The sequence below is a fragment of the Simochromis diagramma genome, unplaced genomic scaffold (genome assembly GCF_900408965.1).
Source record: "Simochromis diagramma unplaced genomic scaffold, fSimDia1.1 OVJJ01000604.1, whole genome shotgun sequence".
Classification (NCBI taxonomy): Eukaryota; Metazoa; Chordata; class Actinopteri; order Cichliformes; family Cichlidae; genus Simochromis; species Simochromis diagramma.
This window is the reverse complement of record NW_024387416.1, coordinates 1,035,832-1,055,451: the sequence shown is the minus strand read 5'-3', so window position 1 is coordinate 1,055,451 and position 19,620 is coordinate 1,035,832. Positions and strand designations below refer to the sequence as shown.

The 19,620-nt window shown below is 42.2% G+C and overlaps 1 protein-coding gene across 2 annotated transcripts in view; it reads left to right on the top strand.

Annotated features, from left to right (window-relative positions):
• LOC120721800 (phospholipid-transporting ATPase ABCA1-like) overlaps window positions 1-19,620 on the top strand; it is a 189,804-nt gene that overhangs the window by 137,752 nt on the left and 32,432 nt on the right. For both annotated transcript variants that reach the window (XM_040012354.1, XM_040012355.1), the window contains exons 39-42: window positions 2,941-3,085; window positions 8,552-8,675; window positions 11,756-11,885; window positions 12,272-12,392. In XM_040012354.1, coding sequence (XP_039868288.1) covers window positions 2,941-3,085; window positions 8,552-8,675; window positions 11,756-11,885; window positions 12,272-12,392 — 520 coding nt within the window. The remainder of the gene's footprint in view (window positions 1-2,940; window positions 3,086-8,551; window positions 8,676-11,755; window positions 11,886-12,271; window positions 12,393-19,620) is intronic.

The following is a 19,620-nucleotide window of genomic DNA, read 5'->3' as shown; positions in this document are numbered from 1 at the left end:
TGCCCAGATTTCTGGGACGGGCTGTCTTTTAATATTCATTGATTGACTTCTGAACACTTCAGGTATCCACAATAGAAAGCTGTCATAGTAGTGCAGGTATTGGCTGAAATGTAAGTTCTTGGTACGCACTGTAATATTTTGTTGCCCTACCTTTAGCTCCGATGACGGCACGTTAGAGGTTTGCCGTGACAAAGTAAAGGGATTAAGATCTCAGTGGGGTTAAGGTGAGGTCTCCGCTGTGGTGGTCGATCCATCTGTGAAAAGGACGTTTTACTTTCACTGAACCCATCTTTCACAATTTGAGCCCGATAAATCCTGGCATTATCATCTTGGAACATGTCCACGCCGTCGGAAAGAAGAAGAAATTCATTAATGGAGAAACTCTGGTCGATCAGTAAATGCAGGTAGTTAGCTGACTGCGTTTTTGAGGAGATAATGTTGCTGAACCTTGACCAACTGAAGCAACCTGAGATCAGGCTTTTACTGTAAGCACGAGGCGTGATGATGCATCACTTCACCCGCCTCTCTTCTTAACCTGATGTGCCAGCACTCAGGAACAGGGTAAATCTGGACTCATCAGACCACATGACTGTTCTCCATCGCTCCACAGTCCAACCTTTAAACATCCCTGGTGAACTGAATTGTTTTTTTCCCCAAGTAGCCAAACTGATAAGTGGTTTTCTTAAGGCCAGACAACTGTTTAGTCCTGATCCCTGGAGTTCTCTTTACATTGTGTGTGTATAAATGCTTTTACTTAGCTGTGAGTTCAACTATTAATTTGACCTCTGATCATGATCAGTCATGATTTTCACATTTCTTCTTTGAGTCCCTTCAGCCTTTTGTACTGTGTTGAATAGTTTAACCCAGTTTTAATAGTTTTAGTAAACTCCTGAATTGTGTTGTTTGCTTGATACAGACCATTAAATCTGAGCCTTCTGAAACAGAGAACATCTTTTCCACGACCACAGGATGTGTCTTTTTACGTGGTTGTTTAAGAAATGAGAAGCTACTCACTTCAGTCAGTCAGTCAAGGTTAAATAAGCTGTTTCCAGCTGAAACGTGTCATTATATTACATTTTAGAGATCAACCACAGAAATTAAAGCCATGTTCAGCTGCGGATGGAGTCATCAAAAATCCATTTAACTGCCTAAAAAAGGTGCATAATGTCCATTTAGACCACTTACATTGTTTACCTGATGTCAGCCAACTTTCTGATGAGGAAGTGAATCTGTTTCACTCCACCACACTCAATGAACGAAACCAGTAGTTTACCAGTAGTTCAAAGTTTGTTTGTCCACTGCTGCTGCTTCGGTAAATTAGTTAGTTTGTGTTACCGTGTGACTTTTTTGTTAAAGAGATAAAAATCAGTCACGCAAAAATTACTCAGTAAACCAGCAGCTCCTGTTTTCTGTGAGGTAAAAAATACAGGGAGCAACAGACCTGTTCAACTCACACGTGCAACTTTAACACTTGATTAAAGTTTACCTTCAAAGTTTGTGTTGTTATTCATTGTTGAACCAGCCTTTCCACGCTGTAGGAGAACTTTAAAAGTGCACTACCTCAGAATCACCAGCTAAGAAGCATTAGCTCACTTCCACGCTACTTACACTTCCTTTGTTCATTTGAACTATTAAGACTTTCCCAAATGAAGATGACATTTGGCAACTTCCCCTCCCCCGTACCCTTAATGAAGAGTTTTGACACCTCACGAAATGTCAGTAAATATGTGGTATGATGACCATTTGAACAGGTTCTAGCAGGTAGTAAGCTGTACAGGTAAAGACTACCCTTTTGTTGCATAACCAGTCATTTTGTCCTAAAAGCCGTTTGAAGTGTGACAGAAACCATTCAGTTCAGAAAAAGGGGACAAGGGTTTCTCCTTTTAGGTGTCCAAGGGGTAAATAGTTATCTGTGACAGTGTCAAAAAGCCCCACAAATCCAGAGTAATCGAAGAACTGACGTTTATGCCACTAATCTTTAATTCATATCTCCAATTCAATCCAGTGCGTTTATTATAACGTATTTTATACATTTTTTGCAATAGTTTGTACTTTGTGTAATACTTATACTACGTCCATTGAAAGATGCACCAGTGCACACAAATAGGTTAGTAATACTAGTCATTGGAAGTGACACACACCAAACCCTAAGCCTAACTGATCACGTCCTAATCCCCAACCCTGACCCTGACCCTAACCACATCGGTCGGCTTTTTCCACCCTGCAAACCTATGACATCGTAACATTGATGATGATTGGTCACTTGCAATGTTGCAACTGGACCAACATTGGTTTTGATGATCCAGGAAAAACACCACCGCAGGGATATCAGATACAGCTATGGCACATAGTGAAGGAGACATGCTGTATAGCTTAGCTCGTACAAACAGGTCTGTGTGCTTCTCAGAGTGAGGCTGCAGTCTGTTTCCAAAGATTCCTAATCTAAAAAGAACTGAATCAGAAAGTTGCACACACGCCTCTGAAGTAGGTCAAACTGAAACTCCAGCACTTGAGTAAATGTAATGAGATCAAAACGTGTTACTTTCAAATTACATTCAAAGGTCTGGTTATATGACCGGGGTTGGCACCGTGGCACCACAACACCAGTGCCTCACTTGATCTGCTTGTGATACCGAGCTTGAACCGCTGACTGCCGAGCGTGGGCAGCATTCAGTTGGCAGTGCTTTCATGGGTCACTTACTGAAAATGCAAATGATCAGAGGAGGCCATCAAATGGCACAGCTGACCTGGTAATCCGCATTCGTGAATCGAAAATAGCAAGGATTCAGTAGCTGCTAGCATGATATTTGCCGTTATACAAATTGTCCTCGGAGAGTTTAACGAGCATGGATCGCACTGGAGACCACCTTTGTTATTTTAACTTCTATATTTTATATTTTGTAACACTGTTTTACTTTGTTTTGTGTTTTTTATTTTAAGCTGGGCTATCACGCCCATGATGTACCCGTTCTCCTTCATCTTCAGCGTGCCCAGCACAGCTTACGTGGTGCTGACCTGCATCAACCTCTTCATTGGTATTAACAGCAGCGTGGCCACCTTTATCATGGAGCTCTTCGATGATGATGTAAGTGTCACCCTCACCACACGCTCACACGCTCACACACGCATACAGAGTCTGTGCGGACGGAAAAGTAGGAGACACACATGCATGCATGCACATTTTTAACGCGACAGGCGACACACTTCCTGTGAAACAGCAGGCGCAGACTTTCAGGCTCCATAAAAATGATATTTATGCAGAAGCTATAGCTGCGGATGGCTAATTGACTTGAATCATAGATAAACGCTCAGTGTTTTTCCATTTTTTTTTTTTTCCAAAGCAAAGGCTTCCATGCGCGTGGGTGGGGTGTGTTCCCACCTGGTATAACTTTTAATATATTTCCTTTATCCTCTCGAGGATTTTTCAAAGGAATTATTTTGCCTATTCTTTTTAATGTTAAATCGTTTGCTGAGAATTGGGTCTTCAGAGAACTTTGCTCATCCATCTTTCAGCAAGTGTTCATTTTAACTGCAAGCTGCTCCAGTCTCAGTGGAATGAAAAGACAAAGACACCAAACACGAGCTAAATAAGAAATGCAGAGCTCTGTTTGGAGAGAGACAGACTGTCAGTCATTGTACTGTTTTATTAGAATTTAAATAAATTACGTAAAAAAGAAAATATCTGAATACGCAATTTGTGCAAACAGCCAGGACTCAGACAGAACAATCTCAAGTTTTTTAAACGATTTCTCTACTTTTCTGACATCTTTCTCGTTTGTTCTCTGATCTGAATACGTCTAAACACATTTGCAGCCTTAATTGTTATTTGCACGATTCCCACGCATCGCCCGCTCTCTCATTTGGTTTTTTCCCACCTCACCACGTATTTTTAGCCTCGTGCTGATCAGTCATCCCTTGTCAACAGACACAAGAGCACGGTGCGGTGCCGAGCTGCGTTTGCATCTGACGCTTCATCAGAATGTCTCCCACATCCCCGATCTGCCACTTCAGACGCAGCGTAATGTCGTCTCAAAGACTCTTGCCTCTGCGCGGTCTGCCCCCTCCGACACGCCTGCCTGCGACTTGATCTTCTGGCGCCCGCTCCGTGATGGCATGGGATGTTTCCTGTCTCCTAACGAGGCGGCCTCATTTGCATCGTGATTTCATTATCGCCGACATTCATCATCAATTTGTATTCTTCACGAGCGCGTCTCTCCTCCAAGAAAGTCACTGTGGTCATTTTGTTGTGTCTGCATTCTCTTTATTTATTGATGCGACGTTAGCGGAGCGTATTACTCATAAAGGGCGCCATTCCTGATAATTTAACGGACAGCGCTTTGCCCACGGGCCGGTGTAAAGGGACGGATTTACTGCCCATTTCGCTCGATTGAGGCATTAGGAGCAGCGTGTTTCTCTGAGACTCGATGGGGACGGAGGTCCGAGATAATTCTGCTAATCTGACCCGATTTCGCCGCCGATAAGAGTCTGACGGGTCAACATCAATCAACTCACATGTTACAGCTCTCCAGGTTTCCATGTCTCCCCCAGTTCAGAGCTGATATCTCCCCGGAACAGACTCTTCACAAACTAGCTAGCGCAGATATGACAGTGCCCCGACGTGCTCCAGTTCAACAGAAACGGCAGATCCTGCACATGACAGCTCTATCCAGCCTTCTCCTCTCGCAGCTTCTGCGATTTCAAAGCTGCGCCTCATCACTTTCAGGCTGCTCGGCGGCGGCGGCGATATTTAAACAGTGTCGCTCAAAAGTAAAGCTTCCGGCTTTCAGTCTGTTTTTTCTTTTCAAGCACTGGGTGAATCTAGATCCCTTTTGGGCATAGCACCATTTTTCCAGGGGAGAAAATGGGAAGAAAGGAAAAAAAATAAGAGTAGCAGAGTGGGAAAGCAGCGCTGCAGTGTTATAGACTTGGTGCCCTAGTTTTGTCTTGAGACCAATGGGAGATTTTCTTTCCCTCAGGACTGTCCAACTCCCTGTGGATTGCATCAATCCCAGCCTGCCTTGTACGCTTGAAGCGCTGTCTGAGTCAATACTTCCACCACGTGCCTCTAAGAGATAACCGCAGGCACCCATAGATTTTCCAGGATAAATGTATCGGTGTGGCGGCGTGGCCAGGTACCGCTTACCTCATGTAGTGTAATTGGAGTACATTGTTTTAAGTCCAGAAGAATTTATCGACGCTGTGCTTAAAACAGGCAAAGGTTTAATGTAGTTGATTGCTCACGACAGAACTCCTACAGTATCTCAAAACCACAGGAATGTCATCTCTTGAAAAATATCTTCCCCAGCTGTTTGAGCCATACATCCTCTGCTTGTCTGCTTTCATTGTGATTCGCAGCATTATGAATGAAGCCACGCTGTGGGAATAAGCACGTGTAGGGATATGGGTCAGATAAGCACAGCGCAGACAATACCACCTTTAAAAACCATTTGAAAATGATTTATGGGCACATAGCGCAAACACAAGGGGGGAAATTGTCCGGCGTTTTATCATCTTCGACAAAGAACCTCTTAGATCTCCTTGATGAACACCCAGTCAGGAGGAGATATGTTATTTCATGTATCGATCTCAAATTAGGTCTCGCTGCTTTTTGCATTCCTCTGCCAGATGGATGGGCTGCTCTCTGCCAAGGTCATAGCTGTTGTTTATTTATTTGACTTTCTTATCTCTGTTTAGGCTTAGTGTTGAATGTAAAGAATAGAGGTGCCTTTAGCAAATCCCCCGATGCTTGCATTTGAGTGGTTACATACATTGTGAACATCCTGGGGGATAAAAATATGTTTGCAAACGCCAAGAAAAGAACGTTAGTGTCAACTTTGAGGGTAAACTTGTTTTCTGCTACAGCAAATTGTTGCAGTAAAGTATATCTTTCCTCCATATAGGCAATCAAGTAATTGGCTAAAGAGAAAATACTAATACACAAATATAAATTAGTGATTTAAATGATACCATTTAACCATTTTTCTCCTTTGGTAAGCAGGGTTCAAGTGTTCAAAAAAAATGTGGTGTAACCAGTAACAAGATGCACCAATTTTTGTTGAATATGCATTGTTATTGCAGCTCTTCTTACCCTCCTGTCCTCAAGAAAATGTATAAGTGTAGATAAAAGAAATGATGAATTGCTGCTGAACATCTAAAGACGTCTAAAGGTTTGCGTCGACATCGTGATCAATGAGACCTTTTCATCACGGTCTTGGATCTGCCCGAGAGAACTAGGCCAGTGAACACTTATTGTAAGTGTAAGTTTGGAAGTTGGATTGTTGCTCGTCTCATTCAGATGACCTCAAACACACATCGGAACATTTCCTGTTACGAGAATTATTATACAGTAAAAATCTTAGAGCGTTTTATTACTATTTCATTTTATTTTTATCAATGACAAGGACCTTTCATACAAAGTATCCCCATATAGTCATGGGAAAAAGAAAAGTACACCTATGGTTGTAGATATCCTTTGCGACACATTTTCACTCTGTTGTAGATTCGATTGGAATCTTTGTCCTGCTAAATGATCCAGTTTCAGCCAAGCTTTTGCAGACCGATGGTCTCACATTTGAAAGACATTTGTTTTGCAGTCCTGTGGCTGTAAAACAAGCCCAAATCATCACCCCTCCACCACCGTGCTTTACAGTTTATTCCCCCTCAGTCTCCATTAAGCAGTAATTGGAGAGCCAAACCTCTAAACTCATATAGAAGCAGTGAGGGTGGAGTTTTTGTTAAATGAAGAATGGCTGTGTATATGTCATGTTTTGTAGTTCATCCGAGGTTGCATTTGCATGATTTTAAGCCCTGATACATCAAACCTTAGAACTGATACAGAGTGTACTTTCTCTTTAGCATGGCCGCAGATCTTTAGCTATATTTGGAGCTACTGTACACTAGTATCTTTGTCCCCTTTGTGATCAGATTTGTTCCTGGCTCCAATGATCACAGGGATAAGGAGAAGCAGTGAAAGCAAGAGTGCAAAAGCTAGATAGGATCAGTAATACATCTGTCTGCTGAATATGGAAGCAGCATGTGGTTAGCTTAGTATGAAGGCAGGAAGGAGCTAGCTTGAGGACGCCTGTAAGTTACTAAAGCAAGGCAGATATACAGCAGCAGCACCATATGTATTCTTAATGTGCACAGGCTAAATGTGCCCCCACACCTCCTTGGGAGAAAAAAAGTCTTGTCAACAGTTTTTTTTATTTATTTATTTATTTATTCTTTGTTTGCCTTTCCCCCTCGATCACGGTCTCACTTCCCACCTGCTAATATCTGACAGAGTATGTTGTCTTATTTAAAAAGTGTCATGTTTTACTTGCATTTACACAATAAGCTGACATCCAGTAAAAGTGCAGACTGAAATATCTTTAAATCTGGCTTTTTATTAAGGCTGGCAGACTCATAAGGCCTCACACTCGCATTGTAACTGCCAATTGAAAGCTTAGTCACTGAAACTAATTTCACAGAGCTGTTACACGCATGCATGAATAAATTCTGTGACAATAATGGCCATCATTTGGAAATCTTGCACACAGCTTTAACAAATCGCACCTCTGCCGCCGCCCCACCTAATCTCGCAGGCTCGCCCAGAAAACAGAAATGATGAATTTGTAGTCTCTATCCATGTATGCAAGAGCTTTGAAGACTATGCAGCAATAGAGCACTATGCATAATGCATGAACTCGGTTGTGAAGCCACAGTAATATGTTGCCCTTTTGCTCTGCCTTCTCCTGTTTTACCCCCTCTCCTGTACTTCCTTCCTCGCTTGTGCCAGTCCGTTACAGCCTGGTCCGCTGTGTCTTAATTGAATTAATTGTTGCTTTTGTACTTTATTAAGCTGTCAGTGTTCTAACCACCGGCAGGTCAAATGTGGAGAGAAAGGAACTGTACAATTTTAGAAAGGAAAAAAAAGTTGTTATGTGGAAATACGCTGTCAAGATAAGACTTTATTTCTGCCTATGCCTTGTGAAACACTGAAACAATATGCTTTGGGTTTGTGTTTCTGTCTTTTTGTTGTTGTGGTGCTTTATCAGAAGAACCAAAAGAAGACAGAGTACCTGTGCTTTTCTTCGTCCCACCTGTGACTCTTTGGTGTCTGGGTGTTTCCTTTACCTTTAGTTATGATTTTAAGCATCTGCTTCCCTGAGCATCAACTGATCTGTTTGTGTTTGCACATACTGAGCTCTACTGTACGTGCTCCTCCCCACAGATCACACGGTACGTTCCCTTACGTCTCCTAAATTCCAGCATCGAGAAGGTAGATGAACCTTGATGCACCGAGTTCCCTCGGCATGCTATTTGGTGCACCGCAATACACCCGCGCTCAGCGTGCAAGCACAGCGCAGGATGTTTGTTAATTATGTGCACTTGCATCAGGGAGCTTCAAGCTATTTTCCAAAGCTCTCACTCTGGCTCTGCTGATTCAGGCCTAGAATTGTCAACATATTGAGCTTGTAACTGTGCAATTCCCAGTCAGGGTTTAAATATCCAAAACGTCCTCGTGCCACTAATGTGTATCCTGTGTGTCTGTGTGCATTTTTCTCAACAGAATATCACCCACATCAACAACATAGTGAAGCAGGTGCTGCTGATATTCCCACACTTCTGTCTGGGCAGAGGGCTGATTGACATGGCCAAGAACCAGGCAACGGCCACACTCTTCAGCAACTTTGGTGAGAGGATGATATCATAGTATGGAATACAGAAAGGACTGTTTCACACAGTAGTGCTAGATTTTAAGATGTGAAATGGGTTCGTGTGCTTTTGGACAGTGACACCACAGTGGTCAATGAAGATGTGATTGAAGCCCAGACGTTCAGGTTTAATTCAAGGGGTTTGGCAAAGGTACTGCATTAACAGTTCGGGAATCATATTTTTATGCAGTCCCTGATTTTTAGCGGCTTAAATTTCATTGTCTTGTGAGGCCTTTTCCCTAGAATTCTAATATGAGGTCCAAAGGGACATAGATGTAAATAAGGGAGGCCATAATTAGGCTGAAACCCCCCCAAAATCCAGCAGAAACACCACAAGGCCTGAAAGACCACAGAAGAAAGTGGATGATCTTTCCATAGTTAAGAAAATTCCCTTCACAAGATCCAGCTAAGTTGAGACCACTCTCAACGAGGTAGGTATGCCATCGTCAAAGTCTACAATCAAGATGCAAACCACTGGTTACACTCGATTGATTGATTAATTAATTGGGGGGAAAAAATCCTTTGGACAAATGAAAACAAAATGAATGAGGATAATATGAGGATAGCAAAGAGCAGCTGACGAGCCGTAGCATACTGTATCATCTGTTAAACGTGGAGGGAACACATGGGCTGAAGTGCACAGGGCTGTACTCTCTGCTCAGATTCAGCCAAATGCTGCAAAACTGCTTCTCAGTGCAAATGGACCAAAACCAACCCGAGAGTTTCACACAGAACAAATGGGATGTTTTTAAGTAGAAAAGTCATTCACTGGATCCCAACCCAACAGAGCATACTGTTTTAGTTACTGAAGGTAAACGTGAATGCAGCAAAGAGCTGCAAACCAGCAGCAACTGAAGGCGGCTGCAGTAAAGGCCTTAGCAGAGCTTCTCAAGGGAGGACACACAGCATGAGTTTGAGACTCAGTATGGAAAGCATTTTCATTGAAATATTTAAAAAAAAATCTTTATATTTGAAATGTTGCTAGCTTGTACAATTAATTTTGAGGCTCTGAAAATGGGGGATTATGTCTAAAAATGACAGTTAACATCAACTTTTTGTAAAACCCACCAAATTAAATCTGAAAGCTGGCGCTTCAATCACATCTTATTTGATTTAAAATCCACTGTGATGGCGTACGGAGGCAAAATGACAGAAATTTTGTCAAAGTTAGTGCAAAGTACCCTTAGATTACATCCGGTTAGATTCATTTGGCTCTAAATGGATGTCATCTAAGGGTACTTTGCATAGTAAGCTCAATACTTTACAGCATTTCAGCGAGAGAGAGAAAAAGCATCAGTCTCCTCTTTGGGAAACGCTTGGCAGACATTCCTTTTTAACGGGATAAAATCTCAGGTCGGGGCAGCTGTCTTGCCTCCACATGTTGGGGTGAGAGGAGAGCAGAGTGAGAAAAGATGAGTGTTGGAGAAATAACAGGCAATAAACACTGGGCAGGTTGGTAGGGCCAATAACCGCAGATCAGAAACACGAAGACCGTATCTGCAGAAAGGTGAAGGAGAGGGAGCACAGGGAGGGGAAAAAAGACCACAACAGAATAAAAACACAAGTTAGTGACATGTACAGGTAATGCATGGGCAGAGAAAGCTAGCTCAGCGTGTAAAGCGGATTAGCAAAAAAAGAAGAAGAAAAAAAGAGAGCGCTGGTATATTTATAAAACCCTTTAAAACATGCTTATCTCACCCCGGTGCCTCAAAGTGCCACCGATTTTACCAGACTCGGTTTCCTCTCACTCAGCAGTCAGCTGCAGCACCTAATTTATCACAGCGGACCGCTTGTATAAATTTCCATCCTGCTCTCCTATACTTTGTGCCTCTTAAATTATTTAGAGCAACTTGCGCCGCAGATTTCTTCCATTTTACTTGCAAACCTCGCCGTTGTCTTTTAGTAAACAACAACAAACACAACTGCACCGCGTGCTGCTCTGAAAACAGCCAGAATAAATGTTCTGTGGATCTTTGCAACGAAACATTTGCATAACCCGTTTCTGCATCGCAGTCGCCCACCACACTGCTCTGTTCTCTGTTACACTGGCAAATGACTGGAGCCTTTAAGTTATTGGAATACCATAAAATATTGCTAGAAATGTACACGCCATCCAAAAATATAATAATAATAGCCCACAAAGGAGCATTTATATGGCGCTGTGTCTCGTATTCCACCCGTTTCTCCACTGATACGATGCTATTTCGTTCTAAACGTTAGTTCTCCGATATTTGACCAGAAACGCAGCTCCCTAGTGTCCACTACAGCTGCACACTCTGCATGAGTTAAATTTAGACAGGATAGGGAAAAAAACAGTGTAATGGTGCTTGTGGAGGTGGAGCCGGTATTGAGGAGGTCATCAAGAAGCAAAGAGGCACATGCAAGAGGAAAAAGGGGGTCTTATCTGTGGAGAGATGGAGCAGGAAATAGCGGTTTGAGGAATCATTTGCGGCGGCGGTTGGAGAGAAGGAAGAGAAAAGCAATCACAACTTAAAAAGGCTAGTGTGGAAAGGGGCTATTTACCCGAGAATGAGACTGAAAGCTCTTTTCGTTTTTCTTGTCTCCTTTGCACCCCCCCCCCCCCACCCCACCCTTGGCCTTAAGGGCTGTGGAAGCCGTGAGGGAGAGGAAAAGAGAGCAGATATGATAATGGTTAGAGTGGTGGGCTGTCAACGGTTTACTTTACTTGCATGTTCATTAGCCAAAAAATAAAAATATGGCTTCAACATGAAAAGTACAGGATGTCAGCAATTTCTTCCCATGACATAGGTGACAGCATTTATTTTTTTTATTATTATGCAAAGGCTAAGTGGCTTTTTAAACTGCCGCCTTTCACCAACAAATGCGTCTCAGCAACACCAGCGTCTGACAAAGACACATTTGGCTGTCCGTGAACGAAAACACATCTGCTTATTTCCCTTTTGTTTTGACAGCGTGTCCGTTAACTCATCCTCGGGGCTCGCTGTTAAGGGTTGGAAGTTACTGTGACGTGACACGTGGAAATAATCTGTGTAATTACCTGCTTTTCTCCTGTGTGCGTCTGCTAATTTTCTTATCAGGGGAGGACCGTTTCAAGAACCCGCTGAGCTGGGAAATGGTGGGAAAGAACCTTTGTGCCATGTCCATCCAGGGAATTGTCATGTTTGCCGTTACAATCCTCATCCAGTATAAATTCTTCTGCAAACCAAGGTGACTGTAAGAAACTTTAAAACAAAAAAACAACTCTTCCTTGTGTTTTGTCAGATAAACAAATTCTCTCCTGTTCGCAGCTGTTAGGATTAGTAATACGCTCTATATTGACTTTATATGAAACATCTGTTGCTCTGCAAATGTGTTTTACCAAATTCAAACCAATTATGTCTTTCTTTCTTTTTTTCCACTCTTTTTTTTTGTAGTGTTTTGTACTCTAAAAGCGAGGTTGCCATAGGAACTAATGCCCGTGGCTTCATCTATTTATGAAAATTGCAGAGATTGTTTCATTGAGCTTAAACTTTGACCAACATAATTTGTCACACGAGTTCGTGTTAATTTTAATGAAGGGTATTATGCCAACTGTGTTTGACTCTCTCCGCTAGACTTATTTCAGGGAAGTGGCTGCCTGCGAAGGAAGAGGATATCGATGTTGCCAGGGAACGAAGGCGGGTGTATGAAGGCGAAGCCCGGAGCGACCTTCTGAGGATCTGTGACCTCACTAAGGTATCCAGCTTTGGTACTTTATACATTTTCAGTGAGGTTTTTTCCATTCTGTTCTTGCTCGTACTTGATTTAATTTTGTTCCATCGCCTCTTTGTAAAAAGTGTAATTGTGTTTAACCCTCATCTTACCAACTGGGGCCTGTATTTTTATTATTTTTTTTGTAATATCTGAGTTTTGTTTTTTTAAATTGTTCCAATATTTTATCACTTTTGTCAGTCAGTTTGTTCCCCACAAAATTACCCCGCCATGGAGGTTATGTTTTCAGTGTTTGCATGTCATTATTCTGCCTGAAAACATGATAACTCGAAAGGTTTTGAATGAATTCTGATAAAACTTTGCAGAGGTGGAGAGTGGGGTCGTTTTAACAGCCCATTCAAATTTGCCCGACATCCACCGATGTCTTCAAGGTCAACTTAACAATTTATTGGTAGAAAATTAACAAAAAGCCTTAAAAATGAGAAACTATGAGTCTTACAAGTGTGCTATGTATTTTCAACCTATAGAAAGTTATGTATAAAGATTCAAAAGTCACGTCACCTGTGACCTCTGATCCTTCCTTCAAGGTCAAAAGATTAATTTGAAGGTCACAGTGACAACAATGCTTGATAGAGCTATTGAAAACTGTTTCTTACTGCCATTGTTTGCATTGACAACATGCAGGCATACAGGGAATGAGGAAATATCACACCACTTTGGACCAATGACCTCTTTTTCAAAGTCAAATAAGGTCAAACTGTCTTAAAATGTCTTTTATCTTTAAACATGCTTAAAATTCTCTTGCCTTGTAAAGGTAACGTTTAGTAAATATCATGTCACATTTGAGATGCAGCTGGATCTACTGTATCTGAGAAAGCTGACCTCTGCCACTGATTCTGTTCATAATATTTATGGACAGAATATCTAGGCGCAGCCAAGAAACTCTAGGTGGAGGGCGAGTTTGGGTATCTTGTCTCTGCTTTTTACAGATGATGTGCTTCTTTTGGCTTCATCGAACCGTGATCTCCAGCAGCCTGCACTGAGGCTGTTTGCAGCCAAGAGTGGAGCAGGTGGGATGAGAATTAGCAACTCTAAGTTCAGGGCCGTGGTTCTTAGCTGGAAAAGAGTAGAGTGGTCGCTCTGGGTCAGGAATGAGTTGCTGCCCCAAGTGATGGAGTTTGTCTTGTGCTTTGTTCATGAGTGGGGAGAGTGGTGTGGGAGATTGGCAGACAGACTGGTGCCGTCTTGGCAGTGATGCTGATATTGTACTGGCCTGTTTTGGTGAAGAGTGAGCTAACCGTGACGGTGAAGCTGTCAATTTACCAATGAAGCTTCATTCCTACCCTCACCTGTGGCCGTGGGCTCTGAGTAGTGACCGAATGAATGAGATCGTGGATTTCAGCAGCGGAAGCAAGTTTCCTCGGGAGGGCATCTGGGCTCGGCCTTACAGGAGCTCGGTCATTCAGAGCAGAGCCGCTACTCCTCTGCATGAAAAGGATCCAGTTGAGATGGTTTGGCCATCTGACCAGGATGCCTCCTGGGAACCTCCTAGGTGAGGTGTTACAGGCTTGTAACGCAGACCCAGGACCTGCTGGAGAGATTAGATCTCTGGGGTTGCTAGTTTTGTGTTTCAATTATTTTATATTGGGGTCAAAATGAGCTTGGTTGGTTTTACAATAACAGGGTACTCATGAAGATTGTACTTGGGATATTGAGTGCAAAGATTTGAACTGAAATGTTGAATAATAAACTCTCAGAATAATAATAATGATCTCTCTTTTTCCTTATATATCATTAATTGCATAACTAATAATACTCAAAGAAGAAATTTGGTTTGATGATGGACCTTCATCCTGTGACCTCTCACCTTTTCTTGCAACCTGATAAATTCACCCTGCCCTCTGCATGTCCTCGGCTTCTTATTTTATGACTTACTGCTATAGATTATGTTAATGTTTACTTTTTTATATGTGGAAAATTGTGTAGTCCACCTACAATACTTTTTGCAACACTCAATACCTATATTTCTGAATCATTATGCATCATTGTACTCAAATACTTTAGTCCACCTGAATATGTGGACGTGTGTGGGCGAAGTTTACTCCCTTCATGTGCTCGAGCAATATTCTTTTCCAGGCCAAATGGGAAAGACAGGTTGGTAGCCTGCAGCTGTGCGCTATCACAAACATCATAAGTGGGCACATGAACCAAACAAGATTACACTTTTAGAGGTGGAAAGGGTGTGCGCTCCTATGTAGCTCTGGCCCTCCTTCCCTCGGTGTGTGTGAGACTGAGCATACTGTGGCGGTGCGAGCCTCAACACCACCAAGATTAACGTCTCATCCATTGGCAGATGTTCCCTCCCTGCGGGCAGCGTGGCAGCAGGAAGTGTCACCACAGCAGCCTGCTTTGCAGCTCCAGTGCCGACAGCTGGACGATCTAACAGCCTTTTGCTTCTTACCACCTCTCTTCGCTCCTTTACTCCCTCGGTCTGCTCATTCTCACCATACTTAATCTCTCACTCGTTGCTCACGAAACACAGTTGTGCGCCACACTCCCTAGGGTAATTACTGAACAAAACAGTTGGATGGGTAATGTATTACAAATCATCTTCAAAGGCAAAAAGTTGGGCCAGGTTGTAGGAATGCTAGTTGTTCAGCTAAGAGTTGTAGAGCTAACGTCTTTAAAGTTCTTAAAATCATTGTTGCAAATGTGCCTTTCAAACAGTATGAAAGTATTCACTCGGTTTGGCTGAAATAGTCTGCTGTCGACAAGCACTTCAGTTATTACTCATGTGCACATTCGCAGTTGACAGCACGTCTACGAGATGAGACACAGTGGCCCATCGCCACACAAACACAGCGGAGCATTGGCAGAAGGCATCAGGATTCTTCCTGCAGTGCCCTCATTGACTCCCTCCACAGCTGTGCCCCATCCATTGGGGGGGTGTAGATAATAAAATGATCAATGAGCACATGGCTTTGGTGGCCATGTGCCACAGGCTGGGTCCTGTCATAAATCTGAGCATGCCTCTGAAGCGATCGACAGGCCATCAATCATCTGTCAGATACCTGCTCCTCCCCTTCCTTATCCTGCTGCACTAAACAGGAGCGTTTTGCTATGCGCCCCACCTGGTAGCCTCCACTTAGCTGCTGCATTAGCGTCGACACCATAATCGATGGAAGTGTGTCCGTCTGTGAGCATTTTCCAGGCCCAGTGCTGTCAGTTTAACCTTCCAGTCACTCACTGAGATGACAGGGAAAGTTTCAAGGAACCTTGTGACAGCTGTTTGTATTAAGGAGAATGAGTGATGAGTGGCACCTTGGCATACTACAAGTGTGCTAATGTGCTAATGTGTATTGAGGGCATTTAAGTCGTTCAAATGAGACTCCTTTGGCAAGAGCTCTTGGTTTTACATTTAGAGAGGGCGTACATTTGTCTACAAAAACATTTATACATAGATTCAACTGTTCATTAGCCTAAACCTATTTACCCATTTTTGAGTGATTACCAGACTCGACTTAAGTGATTTTGAGGTTTTTCAGCTTTTTTCCAAAAAGTATATTTTCTGGCAGTTTTCCCTTTCTTAAATTTCATCTTAAAAGGCAAACTACAGCCTGCTTGTGACTCCATTTGCATCGTGTTAATAATTTACATTGTTTAGACTCACACCAGTTAATCAGGCATGGCAGTAACTCAGTGCCTTTAAGTCTGTGTAGGTTCTCAGTCATCCAGGTCATTGTAGTCTAAGGCAGTGTTTCCCAACCTTTAGAATAGAATAGCTTTTTATTGTCACTGTTACAGGAACAATGAAAGGCAGTTTGGCATTTCTCCATGTGTGTGAAGTCCACAATAGCTTAAGTATTTACACAATAACAGACAAATTGTACATTTACACAAGAAAGATATGTACAAGTTATACATACACGCACATACATACATATATGCATCCGTACATACATACACATACATATTTCCACATACATGCTTACATCTATATACATACACATACATGCCATCTAACTAGTTACTTGAAGAATTTCACCTCTCATCCGAGAAGCTTCTTCAGTTCTAAAACCAAATGGTGCAGAGTCCCAAGTATTTAAACCCTAGTGGGAGCTGTCCGTTAGGAGGGTCAGTGACCCACTATTGGTCATGTGCCTCATCACATAAGACAAGGTGTGAAAAATGGCGTGGGTCATTATCATCATTATTTCAAGTAAAACCATGGTGAGACCTTACTTCACCCTATCACGTGACTTATTGAGACCACCTGACACAAGATGTTAGGGGGTTGAGGCGCAGGGAAGGGATCTTTTTAGGCCTCTTTTACTCCTCTTACAAACCAAGCTCATTACCCTCAGTACCTTTAGGCATGTTGGCGTGGTGAAGACAACCAGCTGAAGTTTCAACATGAGCACGAGAATGGGCAAGAAATGCACTGAGGCTACAATTCACCAAAATTGGACAATAGGAGATTGGAAAAATGTTGCGTAATGGTGTGGGGGATATTTTCTTGGCATGCTTTGGGTCTCTTAGTACCAGTTAAGCATTGTTTAAATGTCGCAGCCAACCTGAATGTTCTTGCTGACCATGTCCAGTGGCGGTCCTAGCCTGTTTGGCGCCCTGGGCGAACACTCCCTCTGCTACCCCCCGTTTCTCGTTTCGCCTCCTCTACTTTTCTCTTTTTTCTAAACTGAGCACCTGATGGCTTTGAACTTTTCTTGTCCATCTTCCATTGGTTTTAATTTTGCACTCCAGTATGAACACCCATCCCCCAACCCGAGGATCACCACAACATAACCTAACAGACCTACACCTTAGTTCACAGATTCACTTTGTCTAGGGTGCATTTCTGGGATTTCACACAACCCAGGATTCAAATCATGAACACATAATGGGCTTGGATTTACAACATTATAAATGAAATGTGCTCTATTTGGAAGCAGCCGCCCCCCTCCCCTTTCGACGGGTTGTGTGTGAGACTTTAAATCATCAAACTGTAAATTATAAATTTTAAATTGTTATTGATCCCTTTACCCCGAGTCCTAAAGTGTATATTTATTTTCTTACTCTTCTTATATATATATTGTTTGTTTACTTGCACTGCTGTAACTGGAGCCTCGTCATCTCGTGTCTCTATATACTAGGACTGTATGTAGCGGACATGACAATAAAGTATACTTTGACTTCAGCAGCGAGCAGGCGCACCGAGGGCTCTCGCGCTCACTTTATAGAATTTCGAAAAAACATTGGCGCAAATTATAAGTCTGTATCATAATGTCTGGCGTTTTCGTGTTTGTTGGTTTGATTTTCTTTTGTTTTATTTTGTGAGTTGGTTATTAGATGCTTCTCCAGCCGGTCAGAGAATCCCCCGCCGCCCCGCCCTCTCCTCCCTGTGCGGCAAGCAGCAGGCGCACCTCGCAAACGGAGGGCGCCCTTACTCCCAGAAAATGGGCGATAGAAAACCGATCGGTGCCTATGCTATTCCCGATATATGCTGGCATGACGTCGGGGCAGCATGAGTACGAGCAATTTTTTTTTTTTTTTTTCCGATGCACGTGATGCCGCCCCCCCCACCACGATGCCGCCCTGGGCAACCGCCCGTGTCGCCCGTATCAAAAACTACTGACCAGGTCCATCCCTTTACAAGCCTGTACCATCTTGTGATGGCTGCTTCCAGCAGGATAAAAACCATTTACCAAAGTTCAAATCATCTCAAACTGGCTTCTTAATAAGTTCACTGTACGTCATTTCCAGAAGTTTGTACTTGTTCAAGACGTGAAGAGTGGTGAGATCGAAGGGTACACGTTCTTTTAACACGGCTGTGAAGGTAAAAGGTGTCAAAAAATGTGAACTTGTGCACTGTGAGTCATGTTCTGCAGTACTGTTTAAAAAAGAAAAAGGACCGTAAGTGTACATGGTTTAGCCGGAAATGCAGCATTTGAAATTCAAGACTTGAGATGTTAAAACCTAAATCTGTATTTTAGCTTTTTAGGTGCCGACATCCTATTTTCAAAGCCGTCTCATCTGATTAGATGTCGGTCTGCTTATCATGACAGCTGCAGCGGTACTCGAGCCAGAGGGGAATTATCCTTTAATTGCCTTCCTCCATACATATATCTCTCGCTTTGATGTAGCTTTAGCACCTAAAACTATCACTGAAAGGTAGTATATGTAATCCAGATTGATAAATACTGAGTGCAGCTGCCAGATGGTGCTGGAAAAATGATGGATCTGTGCTACTCCTGCTTTTATCAGATGCTTTTGATGTGCCAACTGTGTAATAAATGTAATGTCATTGTTTGTCAGACTTAAATGGCAGACTGAAATTCGCATTTACTTCGGATACAAAGTTTTAAAATACCAAGAAATGTAACATTCATACTAACAAAAATTTAGCAACACGTTTTTGTTCCAGTGCAGCTCTCCAATACGAGAACATAACCATGCACAACACTCACAGAGAAGTCTTTTTTCAGCTTTTATGAAACCAAAACAGACACTCTTATTTTAACTCAAGAGGGCACAGTGCTGTCCTTGATTTTGAATGCTAAATATCTTAAACTGTCACACTCTCCAGTAAGAACAAAGGCCTTGTCTTGTCTTTCCACGTGAGAACAAAGCAACACTGATTCCAAGTCACATTGAAAGCATACACAACCCATATGTAGCCTTCAAAGTAGAAGGGCACCAAAATAAATGCTTAATTTTGTTGGATGTTCATGCTTTTTGTTTAGAATTTAACAAAACATTTTCATTTGAAGTAGATGTTTCTATATTTTGCATTTGTCAGAAAAAAAGATGAAAGTAAATCTGTGGGAAGCCACCTTTTTATTGAAAGTGTAACCGCACAGCCTTGACATGATGCTGACTCACAATCCAATTACAAGAAATCTTTTTGTTCTGCATTGTTGAAGATATGATTCTAGTTCTGATTGGAACTTGTGTGGTCAATCAAATGGTCTGTCTTGGTTTGGACAGACATTGATTGCGATGAGATGTTAAACATTAAATATATATTAAATATACTGGTTATTTTTTTCCTCCCCATACAGCAACAACAATATCTTAAAGCAGGATAACGCCAAAAAAAGTCTCCTCTGCCTACCCAATTATAATCAAATATTCCACCTACAATTAAAGCTAAAATATGTTAGTTTAGTGAAGCTAACAGACAAACAAAGCAATTATATGGCAAATATAATAGAACAATGCATATCTAAAACACTATATATTACCTTTAGGCATT